The 26,575-nt window shown below is 52.6% G+C and overlaps 2 protein-coding genes and 2 long non-coding RNA genes across 4 annotated transcripts in view; 1 reads left to right on the forward strand and 3 right to left on the reverse strand.

The window, feature by feature from the left end:
* LOC147648672 (uncharacterized) overlaps positions 1-17,235 on the forward strand; it is a 57,898-nt gene extending 40,663 nt beyond the window's left edge. The window contains exons 2-4 of the mRNA XM_086866608.1: positions 15,595-15,799; positions 16,185-16,280; positions 16,976-17,235. Coding sequence (XP_086722734.1) covers positions 15,682-15,799; positions 16,185-16,280; positions 16,976-17,109 — 348 coding nt within the window. The 5' untranslated portion in view covers positions 15,595-15,681 and the 3' untranslated portion in view covers positions 17,110-17,235. The remainder of the gene's footprint in view (positions 1-15,594; positions 15,800-16,184; positions 16,281-16,975) is intronic.
* On the reverse strand, positions 618-5,826 carry LOC147648673 (uncharacterized). Its single transcript, XR_015279986.1, has 2 exons — positions 4,181-5,826; positions 618-3,526 (listed from the first exon to the last, which is right to left on the reverse strand). It is a non-coding gene; the product is annotated as an uncharacterized LOC147648673 (long non-coding RNA).
* LOC111942166 (uncharacterized) lies at positions 10,607-14,878 on the reverse strand. Its single transcript, XM_086866607.1, has 4 exons — positions 14,759-14,878; positions 12,658-12,862; positions 12,177-12,272; positions 10,607-11,481 (listed from the first exon to the last, which is right to left on the reverse strand). Exons 2-4 carry the CDS (start codon positions 12,773-12,775, stop codon positions 11,348-11,350), a joined length of 348 nt encoding a protein of 115 aa, XP_086722733.1. The 5' UTR covers positions 12,776-12,862; positions 14,759-14,878; the 3' UTR covers positions 10,607-11,347.
* A 1,809-nt stretch (positions 17,236-19,044) lies between the features above and the next one.
* Positions 19,045-22,302, reverse strand: LOC111942169 (uncharacterized). The gene is made up of 2 exons (XR_002870437.2): positions 21,860-22,302; positions 19,045-21,777 (listed from the first exon to the last, which is right to left on the reverse strand). It is a non-coding gene; the product is annotated as an uncharacterized LOC111942169 (long non-coding RNA).
* Between the last annotated feature and the right edge of the window lie 4,273 nt (positions 22,303-26,575).

The following is a 26,575-nucleotide window of genomic DNA, read 5'->3' on the forward strand; positions in this document are numbered from 1 at the left end:
GGATAATGCGGAAAGATGGAACAACACAATGTGTACCTCAGGGAGATCTGATGGTTGGGTGAAGATTATGAATAAATGCCCTTGTCTGTATATAATGTATGTGTTGTAGGGTTAAAATATATATATTAATTTTGATAATAAGTTGACGATATGGGGATAAGGGGTGGAATGTCCTGGGGTGACTTTATGATACTGGTATCCCCAATCGTCTGGTTTATGTTATATATTAAGTCCTGCACCTTTAAGACTGGCTTTGAGAGCAAGAGAGGGGGAAGAAGAAGCGCGCAGTGTGTTAAGGAAAACATCACTCCCACACACCCCGCTCCTGGACTGTGTTGTCTGCAGCACGGACAGACAGCGGGACAGGGCTTCTCTCTAGCTTTTAGTTAGTTTTAACTAGCTGAGGCAGAGGAGTTCCCTGGACCTTTGTTTTTTTCCAATTTTCTTGGATCTGTGCAAGCCTGCTCTGGACTGAACACCCAGCCAAACGCCGGGAGCTCACGCCTGTGGCCCACCGGGGCCTGGGCCTCAGAACTTTTCCAGCGCTGGAGGGACTGATAAGAACCTGAGCGAGCCGAGCTGCACCACATGAAAAAAGACTTTTCTTCCTAGACTTACCATCCCATCGAACAGCAAGAGGTTTTATTATTTAATATTACTCAATTTCTGTTAAATAAACAGCTTTTTCCACTTCTCTCCATGGAATTTTTTTCCTTTTCCCGGACCCGTTGGTGGGGAGGGGCATTTCCCTGTGGAGATCCCCATTTGGAGTTTTCCTTCCTGATTTGCCCTAAACTAGGACACTCTGTTTTGGAGCTGCTAACTCTATGGTTTTCACCAGTGCTGTCATGCCTGTCTTCTGACACCTGTCCAGCATCTGCAAGTGGAAGGTAGCCTGGAAATCAGGGTTAGCAAAATTCCCTACCCCTGTCAATAGATCACATCCAACCATGTACCTGGGGTCTTGTGGAGGCAATTGACTATTGTGTGCAGCTACTTTCACAGCTAGCTGACTCCAATTGGCTTCAAAGACTTCAAGCTGGATAGGCTGAAATAACACCTGAGCAAGGTGCCTAATGTCATATGGTACTAGTAGGTCAGAATTGATGACCCTAATCATCTGCATTACCTCTGCAGAACCCAGACCATATCTAACCACCTTGTCTCTAATGTCCAACACAGCTTTGAAGGATATAACATGGTGCATGTTAGGCTGTCCTGATTGAGGGTTCGCTTTAAGCATGGGGAAAACCTGGAGTCCTCCTTCGTGAGGTGACAGCATTCCTTTGATCCTGCCCCACAGATGTCACAGGAGCAGAGACAGGCATCTGTCTGGAGTTCACATCCACTGTACCAGATAGCTTGTTCCTCCCAGCATCTGCAAAGCCAGGGAGATCACCTCTAGACCCCATAAAATGGTCCAGAAGGTCCCATTCTCCCATCTTCAGAACCTTATCTTTGACTTCGTCCCAGAAACACCTAGGGTCCTGGACTGTGGCCTGGCATGGTGGGAGTGTCCAACGGGTACTCGAATAAGGACCCTCTCAATGTCCCCCACTCCGAACAGGCACCCGCCCCAAAACGGCTGCATCACCCCGAGACCCAAAGGTGAATGGGGGGGGCACACGCAGCTGCCCTGGGACCAGCGGTGGCCGGGGGATGGAGCTCCGCAGCGCTAGCCGCTGGATTCGGGCCAGCCCTGGCAGGGCCTGTAGCCGCGTGTGGTCCACAGCCCGCAGCAGACCCAAATAATGCATCCGAACCTGGCCCGCGGGAGGGGGGGCAGTGCCGACAGAGGTCTGTCATCACCCCCTCCCGACACTACAGGGCTCAGCGTGGTGAATAAGGCGGGCCCTGGAGGGCCCCAGCATCATCTGTGTGTGTGGTGCCGCCCCCGCTGCCCGTGGCGGCCCCCTCGCCGGTGTGGGGGGCCGTGGGGGAGAACGGCCCCAACAAAAGACGGGCAGTGGCCGTGACCGCGGCGCCGCTTGCACCCAGCCCCGCCACGCTGGGAGAGGACGCGGGAGGAAGCGGCGCTGGGCGGCGCGGGGCCGGCCCAGCTGCCGACTGCGCAGGCGCGGCGGAACTGTTTACAAACCACGGCATCGGAGTGGGGAGAATTGCAGCAGCCCCCAGGCCAGCCGTGTTTCGCTGCTTAATAGGAACTAGCACAGCAACGCCACAGTTCAGACAAAGCATGACCTCTGAGGTCCCGCTGCCACTGCCGGCGGAGATCGAGCCGCCGGCGTTCCATTCCCCTCCACCGTGGGAAACAAGGAGGGATGGGCGATCCCTCCCCAACCCGCGGTTCTCCAAGCACGGGGAAGGGCGGCCCCGGCTGAGCAGGGGGAAGAGGGCTTCCGATAGTCGAACCTCGCCCCACTGCTGCCCGCCCTGTTTGGGAGACTCCCCATCCCTGGGTTAGGCTCCCAAGGGGATGGGGTGGCCGAATGTCTTGCAGTGACCAGGGTAAGAGAGAAAATCCCATTAACGCTGCCTTGTCCCAAGTCCGATCTTCCACCAGACCAACTTCTGGATCAGACAGTGCCCCTTCTTCAGAGCCGCACTCCGAGACCTCATTGGTCGGGACTTCGGAGACAGAGTTCTCTGCAAAGCTCTGTAACACGGTCATAAATTTCTTCCAAGGCAGAAGTAGTTTCACGGCATCCACATCACATGAAAGCATCAGCTGAAGCAAGGCATCACTTAGGTCTTGCCAATAATGTTTCAACAGCGCTACTTCAGCACTAGGAAAAAAACCATGCCTTTTTCCCTCAAAAATATAGAACTTGGAAATCAGCTCTAGAAATATACAGTCCAATCCTCTGGAGCTAAGACAGCAGTTATCATGCTTGCAGCTCACCAGGAAAAAAATCTTCCACCGAAGGAAAAAAAGCCCTTATTCTCTAGTGGGGGGAGGGGGGAAATACGTCTTTTCGCCGCTGCAATCACACGTTGGGCCAGCAGATGCTACTGTTGGACAAGAAAAAAGGAGCATGAGTTCGGTTCCACGGCAGAAAGAGGATCATCAGAAGGGCTTTTCTTCGGAACTTTTCAGCCCCTTGTATAAGGTATTCCGATACAGGTTTAACATGATTGGTAAAGGGAACAACACCTCTCTAGTCTCATTGGTGGAACAAGAGTAAACACACTCATCACAGCTGTACAATATGGTTTTGAGAATCATAAACTATTTACAAAAATAGTCCTTGAGAGAGAAATGTTCTCAAGAGACTTTCCCTTTGGAAGAGGACTTTTCACTGACATGCTGAAAACTCTCTCAGACTCAGAAAATCAGGTCCACATTTTAGCTCCAATCTTTCAGTGTCTGCCGAGTGAGAATTTAGCACCAGAGACTGTAGCAGGCACGGAGCCACAGGGACATTGCAGGGACGTTTCCTTGCCCGTCACAGCCTCAGCTGGGCAAGTACAGCCTGTGCTGAAAACAGTCACTGGCAGAGATGATTTCTGCTGAATCTTGTCTGCCTCCAAGGAACTGCTTTGAGAAGAAAAACCTTTCGATTTGCTGAGGCAAAGAGAAAAAAAGGCAGTATTAAATTAAAGAAAAAGCAAGGCCTCTTGGAACAGCATGTCTTTAAAAAGTCAGAGCCAGCCCTGCCCCCTTCAGGGAGTTGTGCCCTGCTGGCTCCTGCTCAGCTGCTCTCACCCAGCACCCCCAGGGCCTTTCCCAGAGAGCCCTTCCCAGCCCCTCTGCCCCAGACCTGGAGCTCTGCAGGGGCTGCTGTGGCCCCAGCACAGGACCCCACACTTGGCTCTGGGGAACCTCCTCCACTTGGCCTCGGCCCATCACTCCAGGCTGTTCAGATCCCTCTGCAGAGCCTTTCTGCCCTCCAGCACGGCAGCACCACCCACTGAAGCCAAGACTCCAATTGCACCCTGTGACATGCCGGTCGTGGGTGGAGGAAACAGATTTGTGTCTACTGTTTATCAGACAAACAGCCTTGTTTATTGTTTGGAACTTACTTATGAACCCGATTCAAAACTCTCGGGCTCAGATAGCTCATTGGCTGGGATCTCTCTCCACCCAGATCTCTGGCCAGCGATGTGCTTTCTACTAAGCTTGAATGGGATGGCGGAGGGTCCCCTGTAACTTATCCAGGGACTCGATCTGGCATGAACTAGGCTAGCCAAATTGGATTTGTCTTATGGTCAGGCTTACCTTGTCCAGTCCACGCCAGCTTTACTGTGACAATATTGTGACAGTGAGGCTCCATTGCTGGTGGAGTGTTCAGGGAGATTTGCTCATCTCCGTCTGCAGAGGGGCTGAGAATCCCTTCCAAGGATCTATGGAAATATCTAAAACTCGTGAATTTATCCCCATTTAGGAGAAAGTGGCCCAGCTATGGTGATTCTTTAATTCCGCAATGAGCACCAGCCAACCCATTTCTGACACATAGCCAGTCTGTCCACCCCATTCCCATGCCCTCATGAGACAAACATCACCCGAAGCTCTTTTTTCCATCCCATACACGGCTTTGAGGCTCTGTTGGGTAAAAGATGCCCTGTCCCTTTTGAGAGCAGGGGTGGCTGCTGTGGTCAGCAGTGTGAAAGCACAGAAGGGGTGGCACAGAAGCATTCTGTGGCAGCTGCCTCGGGTGACCCCAGAGTTGCTGCAGCCAAAGAGATGCTGATCCTAGGAAAAGACTCCTCAAAGGAGGGGATATGCTCCCTCGATGGCCAGCTCTTCCCTCCCTGCAGCCAGATCCCACCTAAGTCCACCCGAGCCAGGGTGATGGGCACATTCCAGCTCCTTCCATCTTCCTCTTCTCCTTTAAGGCGGCAGAGGGGTGACACAGCCCCAAGAGTGCCAAGTGAAGGGGGAATGTGGTGTTAGGAAGAAACTGGAAAGAACTAAAGAAGAGGGAGAGAAGAGCAGTGTCCCTCAAAAACAGTTTCTCCTTAAACTGAGAAGATCAAGACAAACAAAATTAAAGTGGGACTCCCAAGATGTCTCTGCTCTCTGAGCTGAAGCCCTCGCTGGCTGCTCCAGGCTGGATCAGCACACTGGGAGCACTGGGAAGGGACCCCGGCTCAGGGCGCAGCCCCACGGCCCCCACGGCAGCTCCAATGCCCCGCCAGCTGGGATGGAACGTGGGATGGGGAGCTGCCAGTGCCAAGGGAGCACGAGGCTTGGCAAGCATTAATAAAAACCCCCTGAAATTATAAAGACCAAGAGTGGCACCCTAAATACTAGTGGGGGTCATGCAGGGATATCTCAGAGGAGGCTCTGCATTGTTGGAAGGGACCCACAAGGACCGAGTCCATCCCTTAACATAATGGTTGCTGCAAATCACACACTGGCATTATCATCACCTTGCCCCAACCCAGGTCACATTCACCTTGGAAGCACTTGTTTGTAGTCTGTATTCACAGTGTTATACCAATATAGATATAAAAGGGTAGTGTATAAGCACAGTGTTAGAAGAATGTGTTTGTGGAAATCTGTTTCCACAGTGTTATATCTACATATATATACAGGCTTAGCGTATAAATGTGTAGTGCAAGAGAAACAGGATAATTCCTGGAATAGCTCCTGAAGGTGAAAGAAACCCCCAGCCCATGAGATCATGAGATCATGAGATCATGAGATCATGAGATCATGAGATCATGAGATCATGAGATCAGGCACAGGAGTGCAGAGCCTGGCCCCCCGAAGGTGTCAGGCCAGGCAAGGTCCTGTCCCCTGCTCAGCCTTCCCTCCTCTGCAGCTCTCCACCAGCAGCTAGAAAGTCCAGGAAGCAGCAATATCCGGAATGGGAATATTGGAGACATCAACAGCACCTGGGAGAACATCCTCTCTGAACTGAGGGAAGTTCTCTGCCCTGCACAGTCTCCACAGAACAGCACGCCTGGCAGGACCAAGTGCTACTGGGTCTCCACTGGCTACAACCATTGGAGCAAGAGCCGCGACAACTGCAGGGATCAGGGGGCCATGATGCTGCTGCTGTGGGATCAGGATGAGCTGGTGGAAGGAATGATGGGGGTTGGGAATATGGAAAAGATGCGGGGCTGGGGACTGGTGGCACCCTGGGAAGGGTGAGGGGGTTCCCACAATCCTGGCATCAGCCCCCACCCCTGCCCAAGCCACCCAGTTGCCTCTGGAGGACACGGGTGGAGCTCAGTCCTGGGATCCATTGACCCATTAAGGTTGGCTTCTCTTCTTCTGATCCAGAAACTCCTGAATGAAACCCTGCAGAAATCCGGGAAGGGCTTCTGGATCGGGCTCTTGGTGCCCCCAGCCGGGACGGGCTGGATGTGGCTGAACGGCTCCCACCTGGACCGGCACCGGTGAGCACCAGGGGCAACGCTGGGGGCCAGGAGTGGCTGACAGACTCTTGGGGTGACCCGGGCTCCCTCCTGGAACCCACAGGTTCTAGCTGGATGTCAGGGAGAGATGTGGCGATTGTGGGATGATCAGGACCAGCAGAATCATCCCTCAGCGGCACGGCGAGGAATTGCAGTGGATCTGCCAGGGAGAAGCCACCAAACTCTACTCTGGGGCCAGAAGGGACACTCGGGCAGGATGTGGGAGCCAGGTGGGAGATGTGGGGGCCGGCACTGCCGTTACTGCACAACTGCCTGCACAAATGGACAGTGACTTTTCCTGGCTCTGCTCTCTGCTGTGTTCAAACCACGTCACAAAGAGAGAGCAAAGATCCTCCAAATTCTGTTTCCCAGGCTTCAAAGCTTGGCAAGACTCATGCCTTGTACAGACATTCCTACAGCGGTCCTTCTGAGTCCTTTCAGTGGAATCTGTCCCAAGACTTCGAACACGGTGTGGGGCGGCCCCATGGGGAGGTGGACCCGGGGTGCTGCTGAGCCCGATCCAGTCCGGCCCATGGAGCTCACGCCGCACCCCTTTATAAACCCCAGACCCCCCTTTTCCCACACTGCCACATCCAAACAGCCCAGATCCACCAGACTCAGGGGCGTAACCGCGACGGGGTCTCTCCTATCCCCAAAAAATAGCACAAGGTTAAAAGAACTCTGCAAAATTGCCACAAATGGCCCCAAAAAGTGAAGCAGCCATCGGGCAGATGCTTATGGGGATTTAGCAGACGGGCTGCAGCCAGGTCAGTGGCAGAGCACACACACAGATGTCTGTCTGTCACTGCTCAGAGTCTGTCAATGTTTTACACTTCGCACAGGTAAATTGAATCCAAATTGTCAGGCGTTGGCACCACCTGCTCTTTCTCCTCTCTTTTTCTTGATGGATTTTACATCGCTCCCTTTCACCCCAGCTGCCCCATGGCCATCTCTACCTGCCTTCCACAGCTCCAGGCCTACACCTTCTCCCCTCCCCTTTACTTTGCACCAGCTTCTCTCTCCTCCTCCCCCTGACAGTTCAGGGCAAGGAGATTTCACCCACTGGCACCACATCCCTCCTCTCACTGTGTCCTACTTTGCTCAGTTTTTATTTCTGTCACTGCCTGCCCTCACAGCCAGACCTGCCGTGGGGCTGTGTAATGATGGAGTGAATTATTGGAGCAATTACTGGGGCTGGCTAGGCCTGGTCAGTGCCACCAAAATTGCTCTGTCACTGCCCACCTGAGGCTGGGCAGGAAACAGAACACAAGGAGAGGCTCCCAGAGGATCAGAATAAGAGCAGGGAGAGGTCACTCATGGGCACAACGCATCTGACTTGGGGAAGTAATTGAATTAATTATTGCTGGGAATAAGGTTTTGTTGTTGTTGTCCGTGTTGTTGTTGTTTGTTTGTTTGTTTTTCGGTCAGGCAATTTTTTCTCCCATCTTCTACTTGGAAGAAAAAACGGTGTGGGGGAGAGAGGGGAGACAAACAGGAGCAAACAAATGAAATGGCCACACACTTTCACATACCACAGGAATGGCTCAGCCAGAGAATGGAGAGTTTGGAAGTCTTGGCTGGGGAGTGACTTCTCTTGTCTGAGGGGAGGTTTTTCTTGGGAATTGCAGAAATACCTCAAGAAGTATTGGGGTGGACTCTGAGATTCTTGACTGGGGAGGGGGGAGCTGATCTCCAGTGCTTTCAGTGTGGCTGAGGACTGAGAGAGAGTGAGCGAGCGGTCACGCATGTTGCAGTGATATGCAGATAGAAAAACTCTGTAATTCGCAGAGTAATGATGAGAGTAAGTATGAATTTATTCAGCACTGAGTTGCATGGGGGGTATCTCCTCCAAAAGCATGCACACCTTGGAGACTTGTTTCTCCCTTTTTATTCTCTACAAAGTAGGGTTACACAGTACGCCTAATACATATTCATTTGCTAACCCTGCCTGTCCCTGCTTCGTATTAAAATTAGTTCCACGCCTATTTGCAGCTACGCACTGCTCCTTGTTGGTCACTCTGGTGATCGTCTGGGGGTCTTTGGGGCTGAAGTCAGCAATTTTCCATCAGCTGAACTTTTCACCTTGTCGTCTTGCACATGCTCCCTTCAGTTCTTTTGACATCCCCCCCTTTCCATTTCTTCTGGCTAAGGGGTCCAAAAGAATCCAAGGAACCCACTCCTCCTATGGTGCGTTTATGCTTGCATCCTGTTTACGTATTCTAGCTTCTTATCTCATCCTGCAGTCTTTATTCTCTTGCTGCTCTTATGAGAGCAGTCAGCATTTCACATGGATTTTGTAGCCCCTTCTTTTACTCAAGGCAATTTTTATAAATAATTCCTAATTCTTAATTTCTCAGTTTCAGCGGAGAGCTGTTGCCTTGCTGCCTGGATCTGCCTTCTTGTCACCGTCCCTGTGGCTGCTGGGGGTGGTACCGAGGTCCTGCCCAATGGGACCTGTCTGCCTTCGCTGGTCGCTGCCCGCTGCTGGTGGGTCGGTGCAGAGACTGGTCGTTGTCCCGTGGGTCCCCAAAGGAACGGTGTCCCCGTCCCCTCCCGCCCGTGGAGAGGCGGCCGTGCTCGCGCCACAGCGCCCCCGGCCGGGCACAATTGTAACTGCACCAAAGGGGAAACTGGCTCCATGTGGGAAAAGGCTGAGATTGGTTGGTTGGTTGGTTGGGTTGGTTGGTTGGTTGGGTTGGTTGGGTTGGTTGGTTGGCTGGGTTGGTTGGTTGGTTGTTTGGTTGGGTTGGTTGGTTGGGTTGGTTGGTTGGTTGGTTGGTTGGCTGGGTTGGTTGGTTGGTTGGGTTGGTTGGTTGGGTTGGTTGGTTGGTTGGTTGGGTTGGTTGGGTTGGTTGGGTTGGTTGGCTGGTTGGTTGGGTTGGTAGGTTGGGTTGGTTGGTTGGTTGGGTTGGTTGGTTGGTTGGTTGGGTTGCTTCCTTGCTTGCTTGCTTGCTTGCTTGGGTTGTTTGGTTGGTTGGTTGGTTTGTTTGTGGTGCTGTTACTGGTCTTGTTGGTTTGTGTCATTACTTACATATATATATATATATATGTACACTAGTAAAGAACTGTTACTTCTTCTCTCATATCTGTGCCTGAAAGCCCCATAATTTCGAAGGTATAATAGAGGAGGGAGGGGGTCATCTTTTCCATTCCAGGAAGGTTCCCACACTCCTTGGCAGATACCAAGGCACTGTCTTTTAAACCAGGACAATTATCAAACAAATCACAGCAGCAGAATGACTAGTAAAATACATCCTACAAAACCACCCTTCCCCCCTACCCTCCCCTTCTTCCTGGATATCACTTTATACCCTATTTCTCTCCCTCCTCCCTACCCAGTGGCACAGGGGATGGAGGTCACAGTCAGGTCATGTCACTGCCTCCCCCTCAGGGATAGGAATCCTTGTCCTGCTCCAGCCTGAGGTCCATCCCACGGGACACAGTCCCTCAGGAACAGCCTGCTCCAGTGCAGATCCCCATGGGCTCTGAAGTCCCACCAGGAGCCACTTCCATGGCTCTGCAAGGGCTTCCCATGGGCTCGGGGCCTCTCTCAGGCATCCCCTGCTCTGGTCTGGGCTCCTGCCAGGGCTGCAGGTGGGTCCCTGCTTGATCCCAGACTCACCCCAGCTCCCAGTGCCTCCAGCTCCAGGTCACCCCGAACTCCTGGTGGTTCAGGGCAACAGCGGTTTCTTGGCCTCCTGCCCGGGCCGGGCACATCCCAGGGTGTGCAAATCTCGGCATCTCCTGGCAGAGAAGCACACTGCGAGGGCTGGAGCAATTTGTCCTGTGTGTCCAACCGGTGCTCAGCTAGCTGAGTCTCCCATCACTCCACATCCTTGAGCACTGACTGGTCAGAATGGAGAGGAGGAATGGTCCCGGTCAGTCCCACACTTTGTCCCTCGGGGCTGCTCCTGGGCTCAGCCCCATATTGCTTTGTTTTTCACCCAAGAGGGAAAACCAGCCCAAATTCCTTTCGCTGAATGGAGGAGGGGAGAGATTTCTGGCAGAAAACTCACAAAATCGTTTGTCCCCAGGTTGGGAAAAGCCAACCAAAGTGACGTGAGCCAGGACCCCTCAGCAGCGCCTCTCTGCCGTCCCAGCTGAAGCCCTCGCTGGCTGCTCCAGGCTGGAGCGGCACACTGGGAGCACTGGGAAGGGGCCCCGGCTCGGGGCGCAGTCCCCAGGGCAGCCCCACGTGTCATGATCCACAAGGTGGGATTCATGATGTGGTTCTTTTAGTCAGTCTTAGAGTACAAAAGATTATCAGCAAACCAAGAACTCAAACAGCAAAACACACTTTATTGAGTGCTCATCAGCACTAATATGCAACAGAGAGAAAAGAGGAGAAAGCAAAGCATAAGGAAAAGAGAATAAGGGGATTACAGCTACCAATGTCGAAGTCCACTCAGCCATCCAACGATGCAGTCTTCTGTTCACTGGGGAGATCTCAAAGGAAAGTAAGTTTGGGGTATAATTTCATAGTCTTTTACAAAGCAAGGGGCACAGGGCCAAAACCAGAGGAGATTGATGATCACTGTGATGAATTCCATTGCAAGGGGGGCAGGTGTAGGGTAGAGAGCAAACCACGTCTTGCAAGCCTTTGCTCACCAGCAGGAATGAGAGCAGTGTACTGTGCAAGCACCTGCAAGCAATCACTTAGCAAACATCTACCTCAGCTAGGCCCAAACCCCTAAACCCAGTCCCTTGTGATATTCAGGGTCTCAGTCTCTGTCCTTGAGACGGTTGTGAGACAGATCAGAGAATCTTTGGACCGTCTCTTACACCCCGGCCCCCATGGCAGCTCCAAGGCTCCGCCAGCCAGGATAGAATGTGGGACCGGGAACAGGGGAAGGGATGGGGCTGCCGGCACCAATTGAACACGAGGGACAAAGGGTGGAAAGCACAAGTGTTTAATGAAAAACACTTCAGAAAATAATGCAGGAAAAAACAGTGCCTGGTCTCCAGGAGATGAACCTGAAGGAAGACGACATGATATGGAAGCTGATGTGTTTCTCTTGCACTACACGTTTATACACTCGCCTTTTATGTCTGTCTTGCTAGGACACTGCAGATACTGCCATGTGAACGTGATCTTGGCAATATTGGAATCATCATTACTGATGGGGATCACACAGGGACATCTCACAGGATGCTCTGAATTGGAAGGAACACACAAGGATTGAGGCCAGCTCCTAAGGGATTGGCTCATGTAGGCTCAAATCCCAGCCTTGGCTTTATTGGCACCTTGCCCCAACCAGGACCATGTACACATGGAAGTATACACAGTGTTATATCAAGATAGACATAAAAGGTTAGTGTATAAATGTGCAGTGCAATAGAAACAGGGTAAGTCCTGGAGTGGCTCCAGAAGGAGAAAGAAACCCCCAGCCCCAGCCCAGGCAGCCACACATCAGCTTGCACATCATGTCCTCTTCCTGCAGGTTCATCTCCTGGAGACCTGGCACTGAGGTTGTTAGCGTTCAGGAACACACATAATCACGGAATGATTATATGAAGTTGCTTTATGGAAGAGCTCTGGGTGTCAGGGGTACACATACCCAAGTCTGACCCGACTTGGTTTTGAGTTGAACATGTTTTTATATTCTTATCATTATATAACTTACATATTAATTATTAAACTTACATTGTTCTATTGTATGCATTGTTTTACCCAAGCACAGATTTCTCGTGATTCTCCTCAGCCCCTTAACATTGTTCCTCATGTTCTTTAAACAGTAATTATATCTAATCATATCTAACAATTGAAGGTCTGAGGATTCCCCTCCACAGGCAGCAGGGACCCTGCTGTGCCCCGAGGGGCTGGGCCAAGGCAGCTGTCTCTCCCTTACCTGACTGCAAAGCCCAGGTCACCACCAAAGTCAGGGCCAGGATCACAAGCACAGCCAGGGACAGGGCCACCTTGGGATGGGATCTGGTCCACTGGCCTGGAGTAGGAAAGAGTTGCTGGCTGTGAGGATGGGGCTGTCCTGAGCAGGGCCACCCCCTGCATTCCCCCACCCAACACCTGGGGAGCACAGGAGGGACCCTCCAGTCTGTGCGCCCCTCACTCAGCTGGCAGCAAGAAAGACAAGGGACAGGGACACAGCCAGGGCCTGGGCACAGCCAGGGTCAGGGCTAGGGGACAGTGGGTGGCAGGAGAATGGCCCAGGGCCAGGGCAGCTGGGGGTGTCAGTCCCAGCCACTGTGGGGGTCCAGCAGAGCACAAGGCCTCTTCCAGAGCCCTGGAAACAGCCATACCCCCGCCAGCCCTGTGCTCCTGGGGTGACTCTGTCCCCTCCCTACAGGCCACAGCGCTGGCCCTACACTCACACAGAAACTGTAGGGTTTTCTTCTTTACATTCACAGCTTCTGATCTGTTCTGGGACTCCAGGCGCTCCTTCACACTCCCAGTGCTGCAGCAGAGCTCATTCTCCACATCTTCACCCATTGCACACTCGGCAGCAACACCTTTCTGCTTAGGACGAGTGGCTTCTTGCTCCCGAGGCAAGTGTGCAACCCTGGCTGCTGACACATGCTGGGGACACAGGAACTCAATCAGAACCCTGTGACTGGAGCAGGATTCCCTCTCCTCCAGCTCACAGCTGGGCTCTCTTTGCTTGGAATAAAAAACACTGCTTTCCTGAGACATCAACAGTGCTGAAAAAGCCTTTCAGAGTTCCGACCCAGGAAGAGTTTCGCAATGACAAAGACTGAAGATTAATGGCCCAGGACGAGAGACCCACCCCGGCTGGTTCCAGCCCTGCGGTTCTCCAGGCACAGGACGGCAGTGCCGGGCCAGTCCTGCCCTGTCCCTGCTGCTCGAGGACGCTGCAGCAGCATCTGCAGCACAAGTGCAGACTCCGGGAGCTCCGGCCCCCGCTGGCTCTGCAGCTGCTGCAGACGAGCTCCGGGCCGGGACAGGCGGTAACAAGGTCTGGGAGCTGCCGAGTGCCTACACAGGCACAAATCGGGCTCAGCCTCACGAGGGGCAAAACAGGCTGCCCTGAGGAGGACAAGGATTGTCCCTTGTCTCTCTTGCTGCCAGCCCCTCTCCTGGCAGGTTGGAGCCCAGGGACACTGAGCGCTGGCATCGCACTTTGTGTCCCTGTTTGGAAACAGGAGAGGCGGGGCCTGGCAGAAAAAGCGGAATTTACTTGGCTTAACCTTCGGGAAACCGTGCGAGAAAAAGTGTTTTTTTCCCCTACTGACCCCGTGTGTCTCTCACTTGAGTGCTTTCGGTTGTGAGCGACGTTCAAGTTCATCCTGTCCCATCTTAGCCCCAGGGAGGGACATCTCTCGCTGTACCAGGGGTTGTCAGTCTGGTCCTGCATAGCCAAGAACAGTCCCGGTGTCATCTATAAAACCCCTCGACTGGCTTTTGCATGTGGGATTGTTTGAAGTTGCTGTTTAGAAGTCGGTCATTGTAGAATTGTACTGATTGGTTTTTTTGTGTGTTCTAATTGAATGTTTGATAGTTCTGCCAACAAGGTTGTCAATTGCCATAAGCATTGTCCCTATTTTTGTGGTCCCTTACTATATTATTTGTTGCTATACATTATTTGTGAGTTTAATAATCCCTTTTAAATTTGTCACTTTCCAGGGCTTCAAAGCAAATCCCCTCACCAGCAGCATCTTGCAAAGAATTTTTAGCCTGCTCCAGAGGACTTGTAGCCTGACGCCACAACAACAGTGCATACTAATGAGAAACTTTCCCGCCAGAAACCTCAGTTACCCCCAGCAACAGCAGACTTGGAGGAGAAGTTTTTTTACCAGCACCAGTCAACAGAAACTGTAGGGGTGGGACTGCCAGCAACAAACTGAGGAGACAGAGATTATAAAAGGAGCTACGAGAGTCGAAGAACTGCCCTTTTAACTGTGGATTAGCTGCAGCAGATTCAGACACTGAAGACCACGGTCTACATCTCTTTTAGAGATTTTTTTAATATAAATTTGAGTGCAGATCAGCTGCATTCACTGCAGTGCCGCCGAGTTCTTGCATTGGGACCAAAACGCCAGTTCAGACAGAGGATTCTTCAGTCCTCAGACCCGGGACTTTTTTTATTTCCTTTCTTTTTTACTCTCTCACCCATTATCCCTTCCTCCCCTTTGTTGTTTGTTTGTTTGTTTTTTTTCCTTAATAAACACACTAGTTTATTTGAGCCCCGAAGTTGTGTCTTTTTCCTCACACCGGGCACAGCGCAGCCACCTCCGGCCTCCCGACACGAAGCGGGACGAGCCAGCGCTGCTCCGCCACCGCCTCCTGCCGAGGCCCCAGCGGCAAGGAGACCGCGGGCAGCCGCTCCCGCAGCGCCCTCAGCCCAGGGCCAACACGGGCCGGCCACGGCACAAGCCACCCGCCACAGACCCCTGCCGCCCCCTCCCGGGCCCGCAGCGAGCCCCGAGCCCCCGCAGAACCGAGCGCGGCTCCCACCTGCGATGGCCGGGGCCGCCTCCGAGCTCCGCCGCCGCCTCTCCGGGCTCCGGAGTCCGGTCTGGTCACTGCGGTCACTCCCGGTTTCCAAGTACCCGCCGCGCCCTGAGGGCCGATCCGAGGGGCGGAGTGGGACGGGGCGGGAACCTTTCTCTGCCCAATCAGCGCGCGAGAACGAGACGCGGCGGGAGACGTCGGCCAAAGGAAGAGAGGGGCGGGCTTGGCACAGGGCGCGGAAACGCTGCTGTTCACTTGATGATTATTCCATTGTTTTGCTAATTTGAAAAGTCGAATGTGAAACTGGCCTGGAATGTCTGATCCCACCACCGCACCTTTTCCGAGAAACGGCCGGAGTTCGGTAAAACAACCGGGGCAGTTCCGCGCAGAGCGCCACGCCACCCTATTCCCCCATTGGCTGACACCTCCCGCCTCGTCTCGTTTCTCGATCTCCTGTCCCGGCCCGGAGCTCGTCTGCAGCAGCTGCAGAGCCAGCGGGGGCCGGAGCTCCCGGAGTCTGCACTTGTGCTGCAGATGCTGCTGCAGTGTCCTCAAGCAGCAGGGACAGGGCAGGACTGGCCCGGCACTGCCGTCCTGTGCCTGGAGAACCGCAGGGCTGGAACCAGCCGGGGTGGGTCTCTCGTCCTGGGCCATTAATCTTCAGTCTTTGTCATTGCGAAACTCTTCCTGGGTCGGAACTCTGAAAGGCTTTTTCAGCACTGTTGATGTCTCAGGAAAGCAGTGTTTTTTATTCCAAGCAAAGAGAGCCCAGCTGTGAGCTGGAGGAGAGGGAATCCTGCTCCAGTCACAGGGTTCTGATTGAGTTCCTGTGTCCCCAGCATGTGTCAGCAGCCAGGGTTGCACACTTGCCTCGGGAGCAAGAAGCCACTCGTCCTAAGCAGAAAGGTGTTGCTGCCGAGTGTGCAATGGGTGAAGATGTGGAGAATGAGCTCTGCTGCAGCACTGGGAGTGTGAAGGAGCGCCTGGAGTCCCAGAACAGATCAGAAGCTGTGAATGTAAAGAAGAAAACCCTACAGTTTCTGTGTGAGTGTAGGGCCAGCGCTGTGGCCTGTAGGGAGGGGACAGAGTCACCCCAGGAGCACAGGGCTGGCGGGGGTATGGCTGTTTCCAGGGCTCTGGAAGAGGCCTTGTGCTCTGCTGGACCCCCACAGTGGCTGGGACTGACACCCCCAGCTGCCCTGGCCCTGGGCCATTCTCCTGCCACCCACTGTCCCCTAGCCCTGACCCTGGCTGTGCCCAGGCCCTGGCTGTGTCCCTGTCCCTTGTCTTTCTTGCTGCCAGCTGAGTGAGGGGCGCACAGACTGGAGGGTCCCTCCTGTGCTCCCCAGGTGTTGGGTGGGGGAATGCAGGGGGTGGCCCTGCTCAGGACAGCCCCATCCTCACAGCCAGCAACTCTTTCCTACTCCAGGCCAGTGGACCAGATCCCATCCCAAGGTGGCCCTGTCCCTGGCTGTGCTTGTGATCCTGGCCCTGACTTTGGTGGTGACCTGGGCTTTGCAGTCAGGTAAGGGAGAGACAGCTGCCTTGGCCCAGCCCCTCGGGGCACAGCAGGGTCCCTGCTGCCTGTGGAGGGGAATCCTCAGACCTTCAATTGTTAGATATGATTAGATATAATTACTGTTTAAAGAACATGAGGAACAATGTTAAGGGGCTGAGGAGAATCACGAGAAATCTGTGCTTGGGTAAAACAATGCATACAATAGAACAATGTAAGTTTAATAATTAATATGTAAGTTATATAATGATAAGAATATAAAAACATGTTCAACTCAAAACCAAGTCGGGTCAGACTTGGGTATGTGTACCCCTGACACCCAGAGCTCTTCCATAAAGCAACTTCATATAATCATTCCGTGATTATGTGTGTTCCTGAACGCTAACAACCTCAGTGCCAGGTCTCCAGGAGATGAACCTGCAGGAAGAGGACATGATGTGCAAGCTGATGTGTGGCTGCCTGGGCTGGGGCTGGGGGTTTCTTTCTCCTTCTGGAGCCACTCCAGGACTTACCCTGTTTCTATTGCACTGCACATTTATACACTAACCTTTTATGTCTATCTTGATATAACACTGTGTATACTTCCATGTGTACATGGTCCTGGTTGGGGCAAGGTGCCAATAAAGCCAAGGCTGGGATTTGAGCCTACATGAGCCAATCCCTTAGGAGCTGGCCTCAATCCTTGTGTGTTCCTTCCAATTCAGAGCATCCTGTGAGATGTCCCTGTGTGATCCCCATCAGTAATGATGATTCCAATATTGCCAAGATCACGTTCACATGGCAGTATCTGCAGTGTCCTAGCAAGACAGACATAAAAGGCGAGTGTATAAACGTGTAGTGCAAGAGAAACACATCAGCTTCCATATCATGTCGTCTTCCTTCAGGTTCATCTCCTGGAGACCAGGCACTGTTTTTTCCTGCATTATTTTCTGAAGTGTTTTTCATTAAACACTTGTGCTTTCCACCCTTTGTCCCTCGTGTTCAATTGGTGCCGGCAGCCCCATCCCTTCCCCTGTTCCCGGTCCCACATTCTATCCTGGCTGGCGGAGCCTTGGAGCTGCCATGGGGGCCGGGGTGTAAGAGACGGTCCAAAGATTCTCTGATCTGTCTCACAACCGTCTCAAGGACAGAGACTGAGACCCTGAATATCACAAGGGACTGGGTTTAGGGGTTTGGGCCTAGCTGAGGTAGATGTTTGCTAAGTGATTGCTTGCAGGTGCTTGCACAGTACACTGCTCTCATTCCTGCTGGTGAGCAAAGGCTTGCAAGACGTGGTTTGCTCTCTACCCTACACCTGCTCCCCGTGCAATGGAATTCATCACAGTGATCATCAGTCTCCTCTGGTTTTGGCCCTGTGCCCCTTGCTTTGTAAAAGACTATGAAATTATACCCCAAATTTACCTTCCTTTGAGATCTCCCCAACGGACAGAAGACTCTGCATCGTTGGATGGCTGAGTGGACTTCGACATTGGTAGCTGTAATCCCCTTACTCTCTTTTCCTTATGCTTTGCTTTCTCCTCTTTTCTCTTTGTCGCATATTAGTGCTGATGAGCACTCAATAAAGTGTGTTTTGCTGTTTGAGTTCTTGGTTTGCTGATAATCTTTTGTACTCTAAGACTGACTAAAAGAACCACATCATGAATCCCACCTTGCAGATCATGACACGTGGGGCTGCCCCGGGGGCTGCGCCCCGAGCCGGGGCCCCTTCCCAGTGCTCCCAGTGTGCCGCTCCAGCCTGGAGCAGCCAGCGAGGGCTTCAGCTGGGACGGCAGAGAGCACTGCTGGGGGATCCCGGCTCACTTCGCTTGGGTTGGGTCTTCCCAACCTGGGGACAAACGATTTTGTGAGTTTTCTGCCAGAAATCTCTCCCCTCCTCCATTCAGCGAAAGGAATTTGGGCTGGTTTTCCCTCTTGGGGGAAATCAAAGTGATATGGGGCTGAGCCCAGGAGCAGCCCCGAGGGACAAAGTGTGGGACTGACCGGGACCATTCCTCCTCTCCATTCTGACCAGTCAGTGCTCAAGGATGTGGAGTGATGGGAGACTCAGCTAGCTGAGCACCGGTTGGACACACAGGACAAATTGCTCCAGCCCTCGCAGTGTGCTTCTCTGCCAGGAGATGCCGAGATTTGCACACCCTGGGATGTGCCTGGCCCGGGCAGGAGGCCAAGAAACCGCTGTTGCCCTGAACCACTGGGAGTTCGGGGTGACCTGGAGCTGGTGGCACTGGGAGCTGGGGTGAGTCTGGGATCAAGCAGGGACCTACCTGCAGCCCTGGCAGGAGCCCAGACCAGAGCAGGGGATGCCTGAGAGAGGCCCTGAGCCCGTGGGAAGCCCTTGCAGAGCCATGGAAGTGGCTCCTGGTGGGACTTCAGAGCCCATGGGGATCTGCACTGGAGCAGGCTGTTCCTGAGGGACTGTGTCCCATGGGATGGACCTCAGGCTGGAGCAGGACAAGGATTCCTATCCCTGAAGGGGAGGCAGTGACATGACCTGACTGTGACCTCCATCCCCTGTGCCACTGGGTAGGGAGGAGGGAGAGAAATGGGGTATAAAGTGATATTCAGGAAGAAGGGGAGGGTAGGGGGGAAGGGTGGTTTTGTAGGATGTATTTTACTAGTCATTCTGCTGCTGTGATTTGTTTGATAATTGTCCTGGTTTAAAAGACAGTGCCTTGGTATCTGCCAAGGAGTGTGGGAACCTTCCTGGAATGGAAAAGATGACCCCCTCCCTCCTCTATTATACCTTCGAAATTATGGGGCTTTCAGGCACAGATATGAGAGAAGAAGTAACAGTTCTTTACTAGTGTACATATATATATATATATGTAAGTAATGACACAAACCAACAAGACCAGCAACAGCACCACAAACAAACCAACCAACCAACCAAACAACCCAAGCAAGCAAGCAAGCAAGCAAGGAAGCAACCCAACCAACCAACCAACCAACCCAACCAACCAACCAACCCAACCAACCAACCCAACCAACCAACCCAACCAACCAGCCAACCAACCCAACCAACCCAACCAACCAACCAACCAACCCAGCCAACCAACCAACCCAGCCGACCAACCAACCAACCAACCCAACCGACCAACCCAACCAACATACCAACCAACCAACCCAACGAAGCAATCTCAACCTTTTCCCACATGGAGCCAGTTTCCCCTTTGGTGCAGTTACAATTGTGCCCGGCCGGGGGCGCTGTGGCGCAAGCACGGCCGCCTCTCCACGGGCGGGAGGGGACGGGGACACCGTTCCTTTGGGGACCCACGGGACAACGACCAGTCTCTGCACCGACCCACCAGCAGCGGGCAGCGACCAGCGAAGGCAGACAGGTCCCATTGGGCAGGACCTCGGTACCACCCCCAGCAGCCACAGGGACGGTGACAAGAAGGCAGATCCAGGCAGCAAGGCAACAGCTCTCCGCTGAAACCGAGAAATTAAGAATCAGGAATTATTTATAAAAATTGCCTTGAGTAAAAGAAGGGGCTACAAAATCCATGTGAAATGCTGACTGCTCTCATAAGAGCAGCAAGAGAATAAAGACTGCAGGATGAGATAAGAAGCTAGAATACGTAAACAGGATGCAAGCATAAACGCACCATAGGAGGAGTGGGTTCCTTGGATTCTTTTGGACCCCTTAGCCAGAAGAAATGGAAAGGGGGGGATGTCAAAAGAACTGAAGGGAGCATGTGCAAGACGACAAGGTGAAAAGTTCAGCTGATGGAAAATTGCTGACTTCAGCCCCAAAGACCCCCAGACGATCACCAGAGTGACCAACAAGGAGCAGTGCGTAGCTGCAAATAGGCGTGGAACTAATTTTAATACGAAGCAGGGACAGGCGGGGTTAGCAAATGAATATGTATTAGGCGTACTGTGTAACCCTACTTTGTAGAGAATAAAAAGGGAGAAACAAGTCTCCAAGGTGTGCATGCTTTTGGAGGAGATACCCCCCATGCAACTCAGTGCTGAATAAATTCATACTTACTCTCATCATTACTCTGCGAATTACAGAGTTTTTCTATCTGCATATCACTGCAACATGCGTGACCGCTCGCTCACTCTCTCTCAGTCCTCAGCCACACTGAAAGCACTGGAGATCAGCTCCCCCCTCCCCAGTCAAGAATCTCAGAGTCCACCCCAATACTTCTTGAGGTATTTCTGCAATTCCCAAGAAAAACCTCCCCTCAGACAAGAGAAGTCACTCCCCAGCCAAGACTTCCAAACTCTCCATTCTCTGGCTGAGCCATTCCTGTGGTATGTGAAAGTGTGTGGCCATTTCATTTGTTTGCTCCTGTTTGTCTCCCCTCTCTCCCCCACACCGTTTTTTCTTCCAAGTAGAAGATGGGAGAAAAAATTGCCTGACCGAAAAACAAACAAACAAACTACAACAATGACAACACGGACAACAACAACAAAACCTTATTCCCAGCAATAATTAATTCAATTATTTCCCCAAGTCAGATGCGTTGTGCCCATGAGTGACCTCTCCCTGCTCTTATTCTGATCCTCTGGGAGCCTCTCCTTGTGTTCTGTTTCCTGCCCAGCCTCAGGAGGGCAGTGACAGAGCAATTTTGGTGGCACTGACCAGGCCTAGCCAGCCCCAGTAATTGCTCCAATAATTCACTCCATCATTACCCAGCCCCACGGCGGGTCTGGCTGTGCGGGCAGGCAGTGACAGAAATAAAAACTGAGCAAAGTAGGACACAGTGAGAGGAGGGATGTGGTGCCAGTGGGTGAAATCTCCTTGCCCTGAACTGTCAGGGGGAGGAGGAGAGAGAAGCTGGTGCAAAGTAAAGGGGAGGGGAGAAGGTGTAGGCCTGGAGCTGTGGAAGGCAGGTAGAGATGGCCATGGGGCAGCTGGGGATTTTCCTTTCCGGCTCTGTGGGGTGAAAGGGAGTGATGTAAAATCCGTCAAGGGGACGTCCCTGCATCCGGCGCATCTGGGATGTTTTGAGGCAGGGGAGCCCATTGTGGCAGTGTGGGAAAAGGGGGGTCTGGGGTTTATAAAGGGGTGCGGCGTGAGCTCCATGGGCCGGACTGGATTGGGCTCAGCAGCACCCCGGGTCCACCTCCCCGTGGGGCTGCCCCACACCGTGTTCGAAGTCTTGGGACAGATTCCACTGAAAGGACTCAGAAGGACCGCTGTAGGAATGTCTGTACAAGGCATGAGTCTCGCCGATCTTTGCAGCCTGGGAAACGGAATTTGGAGGATCTTTGCTCTCTCTTTGTGACGTGGTTTGAACACAGCAGAGAGCAGAGCCAGGAAAAGTCACCATCCATTTGTGCAGGCAGTTGTTGTGCAGTGACGGCAGTGCCGGCCCCCACATCTCCCACCTGGCTCCCACATCCTGCCCCAGTGTCCCTTCCAGCCCTAGGGTAGAGTTTGGTGGCTTCTCCCTGGCAGATCCACTGCAATTCCTCGCCGTAGCGCTGAGGGATGATTCTGCTGGTCCTGATCATCCCACAATCGCCACATCTCTCCCTGACATCCAGCTAGAACCTGTGGGTTCCAGGAGGGAGCTCGGGTCACCCCAAGAGTCTGTCAGCCACTCCTGGCCCCCAGCGCTGCCCCTGGTGCTCACCGGTGCCGGTCCAGGTGGGAGCCGTTCAGCCACATCCAGCCCGTCCCGGCTGGGGGCACCAAGAGCCCGATCCAGAAGCCCTGCCCAGATTTCTGCAGGGTTTCATTCAAGGGTTTCTGGATCAGAAGAAGAGAAGCCAACCTTGATGGGCCAATGGATCCCAGGACTGAGCTCCACCCGTGTCCTCTAGAGGCGCCTGGGTGGCTTGGGCCTGGGGTGGGGGCTGATGCCAGGATTGTGGGAACGCCCTCACCCTTCCCAGGGTGCCACCAGTCCCCAGCCCTGGGTCTTTTCCATATTCCCAACCCCCATCATTCCTTCCACCAGCTCATTCTGATCCCACAGCAGCAGCAGCATGGCCCCCTGATCCCTGTGTCGCCAGAGGTCGGGGATTACCGGAGCCGTGGAAGACAAGCCTCATGCTATCATGGTCAGCAAGTCTCAGTTTATTGAAATCTTATGCACAACTTATAATGCTTTTAATTAGCTCATACATATTGCAAAAACTCAGCTCATTATTGGTCTGCTACCATTGACGCATATTGTTCTTTGTGGTTAGCCTTGCAGTTACCAGTTCCTTATCTTCAGCTTGCAGTTCTGCATATTTTGGCAGTTTCGATATCTTGTTATTTATGTAACTCTCTCTTCCAGGACATACTGACCTTGAGGCCTCATACTTTAACTAATCTTACAGTATCATGTCCTTTCTCTCTTAGCCATTCTTCTGTCAGGCTCTCAACATCCCTGCAGTCGTCCCGGCCCTTGCTCCAATGGTTGTAGCCAGTAGCACTTGGTCCTGCCCGGCGCCCAGCCCTGAAGGCAGATGCTGCATCCCTCGGCCCCTTGAAAATGGGATCAGAGCCAAGTCAGGTCACCAAGATGCCACTTCATCCCAAAGGGCACCCTGAGCTGCGTTTGGGGCTTCAATCCAGGCGTGCCACAAGATTTTGGTAAAGATTTTAGAGTGGAGAAGCCTTGGTGCTGTTCTGTGGAGACTGTGCAGGGCAAAGAACTTCCCTCAGTTCAGAGAGGATGTTCTCCCGGGTGCTGTTGGTGTCTCCAATATTCCCATTCCGGATATTGCTGCTTCCTGGACTCTCTAGCTGCTGGTGGAGAGCTGCAGAGGAGGGAAGGCTGAGCAGGGGACAGGACCTTGCCTGGCCTGACACCTTTGGGGGGCCAGGCTCTGCACTCCTGTGCCTGATCTCATGATCTCATGATCTCATGATCTCATGATCTCATGGGCTGGGGGTTTCTTTCACCTTCAGGAGCTATTCCAGGAATTATCCTGTTTCTCTTGCACTACACATTTATACGCTAAGCCTGTATATATATGTAGATATAACACTGTGGAAACAGATTTCCACAAACATATTCTTCTAACACTGTGCTTATACACTACCCTTTTATATCTATATTGGTGTAACACTGTGAATACAGACTACAAACAAGTGCTTCCAAGGTGAACGTGACCTGGGTTGGGGCAAGGTGATGATAATGCCAGTGTGTGATTTGCAGCAACCATTATGTTAAGGGATGGACTCGGTCCTTGTGGGTCCCTTCCAACAATGCAGAGCCTCCTCTGAGATATCCCTGCATGACCCCCACTAGTATTTAGGGTGCCACTCTTGGTCTTTATAATTTCAGGAGGTTTTTATTAATGCTTGTCAAGCCTCGTGCTCCCTTGGCACTGGCAGCTCCCCATCCCACGTTCCATCCCAGCTGGCGGAGCCTTGGAGCTGCCGTGGGGGCCGTGGGGCTGCGCCCTGAGCCGGGGTCCCTTCCCAGTGCTCCCAGTGTGCTGATCCAGCCTGGAGCAGCCAGCGAGGGCTTCAGCTCAGAGAGCAGAGACATCTTGGGAGTCCCACTTTAATTTTGTTTGTCTTGATCTTCTCAGTTTAAGGAGAAACTGTTTTTGAGGGACACTGCTCTTCTCTCCCTCTTCTTTAGTTCTTTCCAGTTTCTTCCTAACACCACATTCCCCCTTCACTTGGCACTCTTGGGGCTGTGTCACCCCTCTGCCGCCTTAAAGGAGAAGAGGAAGATGGAAGGAGCTGGAATGTGCCCATCACCCTGGCTCGGGTGGACTTAGGTGGGATCTGGCTGCAGGGAGGGAAGAGCTGGCCATCGAGGGAGCATATCCCCTCCTTTGAGAAGTCTTTTCCTAGGATCAGCATCTCTTTGGCTGCAGCAACTCTGGGGTCACCCGAGGCAGCTGCCACAGGATGCTTCTGTGCCACCCCTTCTGTGCTTTCACACTGCTGACCACAGCAGCCACCCCTGCTCTCAAAAGGGACAGGGCATCTTTTACCCAACAGAGCCTCAAAGCCATGTATGGGATGGAAAAAAGAGCTTCGGGTGATGTTTGTCTCATGAGGGCATGGGAATGGGGTGGACAGACTGGCTATGTGTCAGAAATGGGTTGGCTGGTGTTCATTGCAGAATTAAAGAATCACCATAGCTGGGCCACTTTCTCCTAAATGGGGATAAATTCACGAGTTTTAGATATTTCCATAGATCCTTGGAAGGGATTCTCAGCCCCTCTGCAGATGGAGATGAGCAAATCTCCCTGAACACTCCACCAGCAATGGAGCCTCACTGTCACAATATTGTCACAGTAAAGCTGGCGTGGACTGGACAAGGTAAGCCTGACCATAAGACAAATCCAATTTGGCTAGCCTAGTTCATGCCAGAACGAGTCCCTGGATAAGTTACAGGGGACCCTCCGCCATCCCATTCAAGCTTAGTAGAAAGCACATCGCGGGCCAGAGATCTGGGTGGAGAGAGATCCCAGCCAATGAGCTATCTGAGCCCGGGAGTTTTGAATCGGGTTCATAAGTAAGTTCCAAACAATAAACAAGGCTGTTTGTCTGATAAACAGTAGACACAAATCTGTTTCCTCCACCCACGACCGGCATGTCACAGGGTGCAATTGGAGTCTTGGCTTCAGTGGGTGGTGCTGCCGTGCTGGAGGGCAGAAAGGCTCTGCAGAGGGATCTGAACAGCCTGGAGTGATGGGCCGAGGCCAAGTGGAGGAGGTTCCCCAGAGCCAAGTGTGGGGTCCTGTGCTGGGGCCACAGCAGCCCCTGCAGAGCTCCAGGTCTGGGGCAGAGGGGCTGGGAAGGGCTCTCTGGGAAAGGCCCTGGGGGGGCTGGGTGAGAGCAGCTGAGCAGGAGCCAGCAGGGCACAACTCCCTGAAGGGGCAGGGCTGGCTCTGACTTTTTAAAGACATGCTGTTCCAAGAGGCCTTGCTTTTTCTTTAATTTAATACTGCCTTTTTTTCTCTTTGCCTCAGCAAATCGAAAGGTTTTTCTTCTCAAAGCAGTTCCTTGGAGGCAGACAAGATTCAGCAGAAATCATCTCTGCCAGTGACTGTTTTCAGCACAGGCTGTACTTGCCCAGCTGAGGCTGTGACGGGCAAGGAAACGTCCCTGCAATGTCCCTGTGGCTCCGTGCCTGCTACAGTCTCTGGTGCTAAATTCTCACTCGGCAGACACTGAAAGATTGGAGCTAAAATGTGGACCTGATTTTCTGAGTCTGAGAGAGTTTTCAGCGTGTCAGTGAAAAGTCCTCTTCCCAAGGGAAAGTCTCTTGAGAACATTTCTCTCTCAAGGACTATTTTTGTAAATAGTTTATGATTCTCAAAACAATACTGTACAGCTGTGATGAGTGTGTTTACTCTTGTTCCACCAATGAGACTAGAGAGGTGTTGTTCCCTTTACCAATCATGTTAAACCTGTATCAGAATACCTTATACAAGGGGCTGAAAAGTTCCGAAGAAAAGCCCTTCTGATGATCCTCTTTCTGCTGTGGAAACGAACTCATGCTCCTTATTTTGTGCCCAACAGCAACACTGAAAGATTTCCTCTCCCAACCTGAAGAGGAAATGGACAGGAGACATCGATATTTAAAAAATCCCAACAACACAAACAAAAAGTCCAGTCCTCAGGGGGCCAGGCTTTGTCCATTATTTACAGGCTCACAGAGTAGATGAGGAGTGACAATATTTAGTCAATGGAGAAGTGTCTACATGTGCAGAGGGGAGAGCAAGCAGTCAGTGGATCCGAGTCTTTCTCCAGAGAAGGAGACAATGGAGGGAGTGGGAAGGAAAGGGTTAAACACAGTGGATGGTGAGAAGGGGGTGGATTCCCTCAAGGGACCTGGCAGCCAGGAATGCCAAGGGCTAGAGAATGTCAGTGGGGGAAACCCCCTCAATTCTGTCTATAGCTCTTTATCCTCCTCTGTTCTGGGAAGCAGAATCTGTTCCACATCCCATCAGTCCCAATCCCCATCCCACCCCTCCTGGGGGTTTTGGGGCTTCTGTGGGATTGTGTATTTTGGGGTGTGATTGAGGATTTTGAGGTGGGATCAAGCCATTTTGAGCCTTTGGCAACTCTCCAGCTGGGGGCATCAGGAGCACCCGGGGGGGCTCCAGCCAGACCCTGCCCCCTCCAGCAAAGGGCTCACACTGATATGCGGAATAAAAGGAACTCTGTAACTCACAGAGTAGTTATAAGAGCAGGTATGAATTTATTCAGCGCTGAGGTGCATGGGGGATATCTCCTCCGAAAGCATGCACACCTTTTTGATTGGGTTTTCCTTTTTTATCTTTTACAGACTTGGTTTACACGATACGGCTAATATATATTAACTTCCTAACCCCGCCTGTCCTCACTTCATATTACAATTAGCTCCATGCCCCTTTCAGTCCTTTGG

The sequence above is a fragment of the Cyanistes caeruleus genome, chromosome 31 (assembly GCF_971803275.1).
Source record: "Cyanistes caeruleus chromosome 31, bCyaCae1.hap1.1, whole genome shotgun sequence".
NCBI classification, from domain to species: domain Eukaryota; kingdom Metazoa; phylum Chordata; class Aves; order Passeriformes; family Paridae; genus Cyanistes; species Cyanistes caeruleus.

Bases quoted from the DNA above. Each gene is read 5' to 3' on its own strand.
- LOC111942166 (XM_086866607.1), bottom strand. From the start codon at position 12,775: ATGGGTGAAGATGTGGAGAATGAGCTCTGCTGCAGCACTGGGAGTGTG. The intron at 12,273-12,657 runs GTGAGTGTAGGG...TTCCTACTCCAG, and splicing joins GAAAACCCTACAGTTTCTGT to GCCAGTGGACCAGATCCCAT. The intron at 11,482-12,176 runs GTAAGGGAGAGA...CTTCCAATTCAG, and splicing joins GACCTGGGCTTTGCAGTCAG to AGCATCCTGTGAGATGTCCC.